The following is a 10,000-nucleotide window of genomic DNA, read 5'->3' as shown; positions in this document are numbered from 1 at the left end:
CCACAGATGGAGGCAAGATGACACAGACCAGGTCCCCAGTGACGATGCCACAGGAGGACAAAGTCTGACCAGAGTCAGATAGAAGATCTGCGCCGTTCAGGGACAAGGTGAACTCTGTGTCTGGGCTGTGGAGGACAGAGGAGAGTTAGGATCTGAACCGTTCAGAGGTGAACTCTGTGTCTGGGCTGTGGGGGACAGAGGAGAGTTAGGATCTGAACCATTCAGGGACAAGGTGAACTCTGTGTCTGGGCTGTGGAGGACAGAGGAGAGTTAGGATCTGAACCATTCAGGGACAAGGTGAACTCTGTGTCTGGGCTGTGGAGGACAGAGGAGAGTTAGGATCTGAACCATTCAGGGACAAGGTGAACTCTGTGTCTGGGCTGTGGGGGACAGAGGAGAGTTAGGATCTGAGCCCCGTTCAGGGACAAGGTGAACTCTGTGTCTGGGCTGTGGGGGACAGAGGAGAGTTAGGATCTGAACCCCGTTCAGGGACAAGGTGAACTCTGTGTCTGGGCTGTGGGGGACAGAGGAGAGTTAGGATCTGAGCCCCGTTCAGAGACAAGGTGAACTCTGTGTCTGGGCTGTGGGGGACAGAGGAGAGTTAGGATCTGAACGGGACAAGGTGAACTCTGTGTCTGGGCTGTGGGGGACAGAGGAGAGTTAGGATCTGAACCCCGTTCAGAGACAAGGTGAACTCTGTGTCTGGGCTGTGGGGGACAGAGGAGAGTTAGGATCTGAACGGGACAAGGTGAACTCTGTGTCTGGGCTGTGGGGGACAGAGGAGAGTTAGGATCTGAATGGGACAAGGTGAACTCTGTGTCTGGGCTGTGGAGGACAGAGGAGAGTTAGGATCTGAACCTCTGTGTCTGGGCTGTGGAGGACAGAGGAGAGTTAGGATCTGAACCCCGTTCAGAGACAAGGTGAACTCTGTGTCTGGGCTGTGGGGGACAGAGGAGAGTTAGGATCTGAACCATTCAGGGACAAGGTGAACTCTGTGTCTGGGCTGTGGGGGACAGAGGAGAGTTAGGATCTGAGCCCCGTTCAGAGACAAGGTGAACTCTGTGTCTGGGCTGTGGGGGACAGAGGAGAGTTAGGATCTGAACGGGACAAGGTGAACTCTGTGTCTGGGCTGTGGGGGACAGAGGAGAGTTAGGATCTGAACGGGACAAGGTGAACTCTGTGTCTGGGCTGTGGGGGACAGAGGAGAGGTAGGATCTGAACCATTCAGGGAAAAGGTGAACTCTGTGTCTGGGCTGTGGGGGACAGAGGAGAGTTAGGATCTGAACCATTCAGGGAAAAGGTGAACTCTGTGTCTGGGCTGTGGGGGACAGAGGAGAGTTAGGATCTGAACCATTCAGGGAAAAGGTGAACTCTGTGTCTGGGCTGTGGGGGACAGAGGAGAGTTAGGATCTGAACCATTCAGGGACAAGGTGAACTCTGTGTCTGGGCTGTGGGGGACAGAGGAGAGTTAGGATCTGAACCCCGTTCAGAGACAAGGTGAACTATGTGTCTGGGCTGTGGGGGACAGAGGAGAGTTAGGAACTGAACCATTCAGGGACAAGGTGAACTCTGTGTCTGGGCTGTGGGGGACAGAGGAGAGTTAGGATCTGAACCCCGTTCAGAGACAAGGTGAACTCTGTGTCTGGGCTGTGGGGGACAGAGGAGAGTTAGGATCTGAACCCCGTTCAGAGACAAGGTGAACTCTGTGTCTGGGCTGTGGGGGACAGAGGAGAGTTAGGATCTGAGCCCCGTTCAGAGACAAGGTGAACTCTGTGTCTGGGCTGTGGGGGACAGAGGAGAGTTAGGATCTGAACGGGACAAGGTGAACTCTGTGTCTGGGCTGTGGGGGACAGAGGAGAGTTAGGATCTGAACCCCGTTCAGAGACAAGGTGAACTCTGTGTCTGGGCTGTGGGGGACAGAGGAGAGTTAGGATCTGAACGGGACAAGGTGAACTCTGTGTCTGGGCTGTGGAGGACAGAGGAGAGTTAGGATCTGAACGGGACAAGGTGAACTCTGTGTCTGGGCTGTGGAGGACAGAGGAGAGTTAGGATCTGAACCCCGTTCAGAGACAAGGTGAACTCTGTGTCTGGGCTGTGGGGGACAGAGGAGAGTTAGGATCTGAACCATTCAGGGACAAGGTGAACTCTGTGTCTGGGCTGTGGAGGACAGAGGAGAGTTAGGATCTGAGCCCCGTTCAGAGATAAGGTGAACTCTGTGTCTGGGCTGTGGGGGACAGAGGAGAGTTAGGATCTGAACGGGACAAGGTGAACTCTGTGTCTGGGCTGTGGAGGACAGAGGAGAGTTAGGATCTGAACGGGACAAGGTGAACTCTGTGTCTGGGCTGTGGGGGACAGAGGAGAGTTAGGATCTGAACCCCGTTCAGAGACAAGGTGAACTCTGTGTCTGGGCTGTAGGGGACAGAGGAGAGTTAGGATCTGAACCCCGTTCAGGGACAAGGTGAACTCTGTGTCTGGGCTGTGGGGGACAGAGGAGAGTTAGGATCTGAACCCCGTTCAGAGACAAGGTAAACTCTGTGTCTGGGCTGTGGGGGACAGAGGAGAGTTAGGATCTGAGCCCCGTTCAGGGACAAGGTGAACTCTGTGTCTGGGCTGTGGAGGACAGAGGAGAGTTAGGATCTGAGCCCCGTTCAGGGACAAGGTGAACTCTGTGTCTGGGCTGTGGGGGACAGAGGAGAGTTAGGATCTGAACCCCGTTCAGGGACAAGGTGAACTCTGTGTCTGGGCTGTGGAGGACAGAGGAGAGTTAGGATCTGAACCCCGTTCAGGGACAAGGTGAACTCTGTGTCTGGGCTGTGGAGGACAGAGGAGAGTTAGGATCTGAACCCCGTTCAGGGACAAGGTGAACTCTGTGTCTGGGCTGTGGAGGACAGAGGAGAGTTAGGATCTGAACCCCGTTCAGGGACAAGGTGAACTCTGTGTCTGGGCTGTGGAGGACAGAGGAGAGTTAGGATCTGAACCCCGTTCAGGGACAAGGTGAACTCTGTGTCTGGGCTGTGGAGGACAGAGGAGAGGTAGGATCTGAACCCCATTCAGAGACAAGGTGAACTCTGTGTCTGGGCTGTGGGGGACAGAGGAGAGGTAGGATCTGGGCTGTGGGGGACAGAGGAGAGTTAGGATCTGAACCCCGTTCAGAGACAAGGTGAACTCTGTGTCTGGGCTGTGGGGGACAGAGGAGAGTTAGGATCTGGGCTGTGGGGGACAGAGGAGAGTTAGGATCTGAACCCCGTTCAGAGACAAGGTGAACTCTGTGTCTGGGCTGTGGGGGACAGAGGAGAGTTAGGATCTGGGCTGTGGGGGACAGAGGAGAGTTAGGATCTGAACCCCAACCACTATGGGGAAACTTCACAGCATTCAACATGTGGTCCTCATACTTCACTAACAATATATAAACACACATAATATACAGCTAAAGTTAAACCTTTAAAATAACCTTCCACGCTAACGGAATTACACCGAGACATCGATGTTTCACTTTGAAATGTTTGCTAAACACAAACCATTGATTTCTAAGTTTAATTTGAACAATTTACACAATACATTTAGAAAGACCACATTTACTGGGAAAACTCCAGATGCAAAGTTTGGTTCCAGAATTACAGTAAAATCTCCCTTATTCTGTGAGCAAACTTAGTTTCTGCCCAGTTTTTCCTCTAAAGTTATTTTGGGAAAATTGTAAGTGGCCATTTTTAAAAGTCGTCCTTGTGCATAGAGTTGTATGGTTTGTTAAACTTTGAAATCAATGTTTTTTGTTCGGCAGACATTTTAGAGTGAAAATCTGAATCTACCATGGAATTGCCCTTTAGCAACAGAAGGAGAAAGTGACTAACCTGAGGGTCTAACTAACCCGAGGGTCTAACCCTGAGGGACTAACTAACCTGAGGGTCTAACTAACCCGAGGGTCTAACTAACCCGAGGGTCTAACTAACCCGAGGGACTAACTAACCTGAGGGACTAACTAACCTGAGGGACTAACTAACCCGAGGGACTAACTAACCTGAGGGACTAACTAACTGAGGGTCTAACTAACCTGAGGGTCTAACTAACCTGAGGGTCTAACTAACCTGAGGGTCTAACTAACCCGAGGGTCTAACTAACCTGAGGGTCTAACCTGAGGGACTAACTAACCTGAGGGTCTAACTAACCTGAGGGTCTAACCTGAGGGACTAACTAACCTGAGGGTCTAACTAACCCGAGGGTCTAACTAACCCGAGGGTCTAACTAACCCGAGGGTCTAACTAACCTGAGGGTCTAACCTGAGGGTCTAACTAACCTGAGGGACTAACTAACCTGAGGGTCTAACTAACCTGAGGGTCTAACTAACCTGAGGGACTAACCTGAGGGTCTAACTAACCTGAGGGACTAACTAACCTGAGGGTCTAACTAACCTGAGGGTCTAACTAACCTGAGGGACTAACTAACCTGAGGGACTAACTAACCTGAGGCCATGTGAAGGCAGAAGGATCTCTCTGATTTGAACGTTGAGCTCTGTCAGAGTGGGCTCCTCTCCCTCCAGCTTCAACCGGCTGGTCTGCTTGTTTATCCTCACACGTAGTTTCATGCTTAGGAGAGAGAGACCGACGGACAGGGAGGGAGAGAGAGAGACAGAGAGGGAGAGAGAGACCGATGGGACAGGGAGGGAGAGAGAGAGACCGATGGACAGGGAGGGAGAGAGAGAGAGAGAGAGACAGAGAGAGAGACAGACAGAGGGAGGGAGAGAGACAGAGAGGGAGAGACAGATAGAGAGGGAGAGAGACCGACGGACAGGGAGGGAGGGAGAGAGAGAGAGGGAGGGAGAGAGAGAGAGACAGAGAGGGAGAGAGAGAGACAGAGGGAGAGAGAGAGACCGACGGACAGGGAGGGAGGGAGAGAGAGAGAGAGACAGAGGGAGGGAGGGAGAGAGACAGAGAGGGAGGGAGAGAGGGAGAGAGAGACAGAGAGGGAGAGAGGAGAGAGACAGAGAGGGAGAGAGAGAGAGACAGAGAGAGAGAGAGAGAGACAGAGAGGGAGAGAGAGAGACAGAGAGGGAGAGAGAGAGACAGAGAGGGAGGCCGATGGGACAGGGTTAGGTAACCAACACAGAACACGATCAGACATTTTAAGGACAGAAATTCAATCATTCAGACCCAATTGTGGTCTTCTCTCCCTGGTTCATCATGAATCATTACGGTCATCTTCCAAAACACCCTTTCACAAAGCGCCCAACTTTCTGAGCATGATGTCGGTTTTCACAACGAAGTAGAAAACACTTGGCAACGCCAAGTCACCTCTTTACAGTAGAAACACAATGCTAGCTGGAAGTAGTCCGTGACAAGGCTAAACACTTGGCAACGACCTCTTTACAGTAGAAACACAATGCTAGCTGGAAGTAGTCCGTGACAAGGCTAAACACTTGGCAACGAAAGTCCTCTTTACAGTAGAAACACAATGCTAACTGGAAGTAGTCCGTGACAAGGCTAAACACTTGGCAACGACCTCTTTACAGTAGAAACACAATGCTAACTGAAGTAGTCCGTGACAAGGCTAAACACTTGGCAACGACCTCTTTACAGTAGAAACACAATGCTAACTGGAAGTAGTCCGTGACAAGGCTAAACACTTGGCAACGACCTCTTTACAGTAGAAACACAATGCTAGCTGGAAGTAGTCCGTGACAAGGCTAAACACTTGGCAAAGAGGCGACCTCTTTACAGTAGAAACACAATGCTAGCTGGAAGTAGTCCGTGACAAGGCTAAACACTTGGCAACGACCTCTTTACAGTAGAAACACAATGCTAGCTGGAAGTAGTCCGTGACAAGGCTAAACACTTGGCAACGCCAAGTCACCTCTTTACAGTAGAAACACAATGCTAACTGGAAGTAGTCCGTGACAAGGCTAAACACTTGGCAACGACCTCTTTACAGTAGAAACACAATGCTAGCTGGAATTCTTTCACTTTCATTACTTGCCAACTGTGTTAAGAAAGACTGAATTATGAAAGTAAAATGGTAACATTCATCAGTGTAACAATCTAACGTTATAGCAGGTACACTGGTCTAGATATTCCTACAGTATACAGATACATTTTATTATGCACAGCCCACTTCTGGTATGATGGTGTTTATCTAGCTAGAACAATACAAACATACATGTAGAAGAGCAGCTAGCTGGTTAACCTATCTGGTAGCTAGCTAGCCAGCAGCATTTCACTCACTTTAGTTTAGTTGTTTTCTCTTGTTATTAACTTATTGCAAGCCTTAATCATTTCACACCATACAGTTCATGTTAACTTAAGAGGTCTTAATTGTCTTCAAGACAGAAGTTGACATATTTAGATGGTTCAACAAATGTTATCAAATGAAGATTGAAGAGGCTTCAACTAGATGGAAAAATGTTAGCGTTCTGACTTCAACTACGGAACGAGATTAGCGTTCTGACTTCAACTACGGAAAGAGATTAGCGTTCTGACTTCAACTACGGAACGAGATTAGCGTTCTGACTTCAACTACGGAACGAGATTAGCGTTCTGACTTCAACTACGGAAAGTCAAAAAAAGACTAATAAAGGAAAATAATAACCACAAATGTTTTCAAAAAATAAAACTTTGCTAGGATATTAGGGAACATGTATTTGTTAGGCACGACTATAATATGGTGTAATACGCGATTAATTTAAAAACATTTACAGCTGCGTCATTATTAAATTTTCCAAAACGCGTTTTGTACGGACGCCTCTGATTTGCCGTAGTTGTAGTTTGTTGGTTCAGAACTGAATCAGACACTGCTGAAATATAAGTGGAATAAACAGCTAGCTACATAATCATATCATGAGTCGATCGTACAATGACGAGTTACAATATTTGGACAAGATTGACAAGAACTGCTGGCGAATCAAGAAAGGATTCGTCCCAAATATGCAGGTGATTAGCTAAAACGAACTTATGTGGAATGAATTAACGTTAGCACATGTCCGTAGTTTGATAGCTTCAGACGTGGCTTGCTACTATCCAGCTTGACTCTGTTATTGTTGCTCTTGTCTTTTGTATGTAGATCAGGTGTAAGAGCGTAGTAGCTACGTAAGCTATCTAATTTAGCTAACCTAATATGGCGTATGGACTTTGACAGCTCATCAAATCCTTCCCATTTCATTCCAGGTGGAAGGAGTGTTTTACGTCAACGAGTCCCTGGAGAAGCTGATGTTTGAGGAGCTGCGTAACGCGTGTAAAGGAGGAGGTAGACAACAACAACAACAACATGATGATGCCATGTTAACAGACAAGCTCCTGTATTGTTTTCCCCGTTGATTTGACTGATTTGGTTGTATTTGTTGTTGTTATTGTCGTCAGGTTTTGGTGGGTTTCTCCCTGCCATGAAACAGATTGGAAACGTTGCAGCTCTACCGGGTATAGTCCATGTAAGTAGATGTCTGGTCCGGATCAGTCCTTAACATAAGTCAGTGGAGATGACGCTGACAACCGTTATCTAACCAGCTATAAACTGACATATTGACATTCTGTATTATCCCACCGGTTTCCCCCAGACACATAATTAGCCTTGTCACAGACTAAGAGGCTGTTTCTCCCAGACACATAATTAGCCTTGTCACAGACTAAGAGGCTGTTTCTCCCAGACACATAATTAGCCTTGTCACAGACTAAGAGGCTGTTTCTCCCAGACACATAATTAGCCTTGTCACAGACTAAGAGGCTGTTTCTCCCAGACACAGAATTAGCCTTGTCACAGACTAAGAGGCTGTTTCCCCCAGACACATAATTAGCCTTGTCACAGACTAAGAGGCTGTTTCTCCCAGACACATAATTAGCCTTGTCACAGACTAAGAGGCTGTTTCTCCCAGACACATAATTAGCCTTGTCACAGACTAAGAGGCTGTTTCCCCAGACACATAATTAGCCTTGTCACAGACACATAAGAGGCTGTTTCCCCCAGACACATAATTAGCCTTGTCACAGACTAAGAGGCTGTTTCCCCAGACACATAATTAGCCTTGTCACAGACTAAGAGGCTGTTTGTTTCCCCCAGACACATAATTAGCCTTGTCACAGACTAAGAGGCTGTTTCCCCAGACACATAATTAGCCTTGTCACAGACTAAGAGGCTGTTTCCCCAGACACATAATTAGCCTTGTCACAGACTAAGAGGCTGTTTCCCCAGACACATAATTAGCCTTGTCACAGACTAAGAGGCTGTTTCCCCAGACACATAATTAGCCTTGTCACAGACTAAGAGGCTGTTTCTCCCAGACACATATTTAGCCTTGTCACAGACTAAGAGGCTGTTTCCCCCAGACACATAATTAGCCTTGTCACAGACTCCCCAGACACATAATTAGCCTTGTCACAGACTAAGAGGCTGTTTCCCCAGACACATAATTAGCCTTGTCACAGACTAAGAGGACTGTTTTCCCCAGACACATAATTAGCCTTGTCACAGACTAAGAGGCTGTTTCCCAGACACATAATTAGCCTTGTCACAGACTAAGAGGCTGTTTCCCCCAGACACATAATTAGCCTTGTCACAGACTAAGAGGCTGTTTCCCCCAGACACATAATTAGCCTTGTCACAGACTAAGAGGCTGTTTCCCCAGACACATAATTAGCCTTGTCACAGACTAAGAGGCTGTTTCCCCAGACACATAATTAGCCTTGTCACAGACTAAGAGGCTGTTTCCCCAGACACATAATTAGCCTTGTCACAGACTAAGAGGCTGTTTCCCCAGACACATAATTAGCCTTGTCACAGACTAAGAGGCTGTTTCCCCAGACACATAATTAGCCTTGTCACAGACTAAGAGGCTGTTTCTCCCAGACACATAATTAGCCTTGTCACAGACTAAGAGGCTGTTTCCCCAGAGGCTGTTGTCCCCCAGACACATAATTAGCCTTGTCACAGACTAAGAGGCTGTTTCTCCCAGACACATAATTAGCCTTGTCACAGACTAAGAGGCTGTTTCTCCCACATAATTAGCCTTGTCACAGACTAAGAGGCTGTTTCTCCCAGACACATAATTAGCCTTGTCACAGACTAAGAGGCTGTTTCTCCCAGACACATAATTAGCCTTGTCACAGACTAAGAGGCTGTTTCCCCAGACATATTTAGCCTTGTCACAGACTAAGAGGCTGTTTCTCCCAGACACATAATTAGCCTTGTCACAGACTAAGAGGCTGTTTCCCCAGACAGCCTTGTCACAGACTAAGAGGCTGTTTCCCCAGACACATTTAGCCTTGTCACAGACTAAGAGGCTGTTTCCCCCAGACACATAATTAGCCTTGTCACAGACTAAGAGGCTGTTTCCCCAGACACATAATTAGCCTTGTCACAGACTAAGAGGCTGTTTCCCCAGACACATAATTAGCCTTGTCACAGACTAAGAGGCTGTTTCCCCCAGACACATAATTAGCCTTGTCACAGACTAAGAGGCTGTTTCCCCAGACACATAATTAGCCTTGTCACAGACTAAGAGGCTGTTTCCCCCAGACACATAATTAGCCTTGTCACAGACTAAGAGGCTGTTTCTCCCAGACACATAATTAGCCTTGTCACAGACTAAGAGGCTGTTTCCCCAGACACATAATTAGCCTTGTCACAGACTAAGAGGCTGTTTCCTTGTCCCAGACACATAATTAGCCTTGTCACAGACTAAGAGGCTGTTTCCCCCAGACACATAATTAGCCTTGTCACAGACTAAGAGGCTGTTTCCCCCAGACACATAATTAGCCTTGTCACAGACTAAGAGGCTGTTTCCCCAGACACATAATTAGCCTTGTCACAGACTAAGAGGCTGTTTCCCCCAGACACATAATTAGCCTTGTCACAGACTAAGAGGCTGTTTCCCCAGACACATAATTAGCCTTGTCACAGACTAAGAGGCTGTTTCCCCCAGACACATAATTAGCCTTGTCACAGACTAAGAGGCTGTTTCCCCAGACACATAATTAGCCTTGTCACAGACTAAGAGGCTGTTTCCCCAGACACATAATTAGCC

At 48.0% G+C, this 10,000-nt stretch overlaps 2 protein-coding genes across 2 annotated transcripts in view; one reads left to right on the top strand and one right to left on the bottom strand.

Annotated features, from left to right (window-relative positions):
* Nucleotides 1-6,299, bottom strand: part of LOC115123149 (uncharacterized) — a 35,093-nt gene extending 28,794 nt beyond the window's left edge. The window contains 3 exon segments of the mRNA XM_065021266.1: nucleotides 1-125; nucleotides 4,458-4,580; nucleotides 6,213-6,299. The exon segment at nucleotides 1-125 is cut by the window's left edge and continues 236 nt beyond it. Coding sequence (XP_064877338.1) covers nucleotides 1-125; nucleotides 4,458-4,579 — 247 coding nt within the window. The 5' untranslated portion in view covers nucleotide 4,580; nucleotides 6,213-6,299.
* A 432-nt stretch (nucleotides 6,300-6,731) lies between these two features.
* Nucleotides 6,732-10,000, top strand: part of rtcb (RNA 2',3'-cyclic phosphate and 5'-OH ligase) — a 22,167-nt gene continuing 18,898 nt past the window's right edge. The window contains exons 1-3 of the mRNA XM_065021265.1: nucleotides 6,732-6,917; nucleotides 7,152-7,230; nucleotides 7,344-7,411. Coding sequence (XP_064877337.1) covers nucleotides 6,825-6,917; nucleotides 7,152-7,230; nucleotides 7,344-7,411 — 240 coding nt within the window. The 5' untranslated portion in view covers nucleotides 6,732-6,824. The remainder of the gene's footprint in view (nucleotides 6,918-7,151; nucleotides 7,231-7,343; nucleotides 7,412-10,000) is intronic.

The sequence above is a fragment of the Oncorhynchus nerka genome, linkage group LG8, assembly GCF_034236695.1.
Source record: "Oncorhynchus nerka isolate Pitt River linkage group LG8, Oner_Uvic_2.0, whole genome shotgun sequence".
Lineage (NCBI taxonomy): Eukaryota > Metazoa > Chordata > Actinopteri > Salmoniformes > Salmonidae > Oncorhynchus > Oncorhynchus nerka.
Note: the sequence above shows the minus strand (reverse complement) of the source record. Positions and strands in the feature narration are given on the sequence as shown.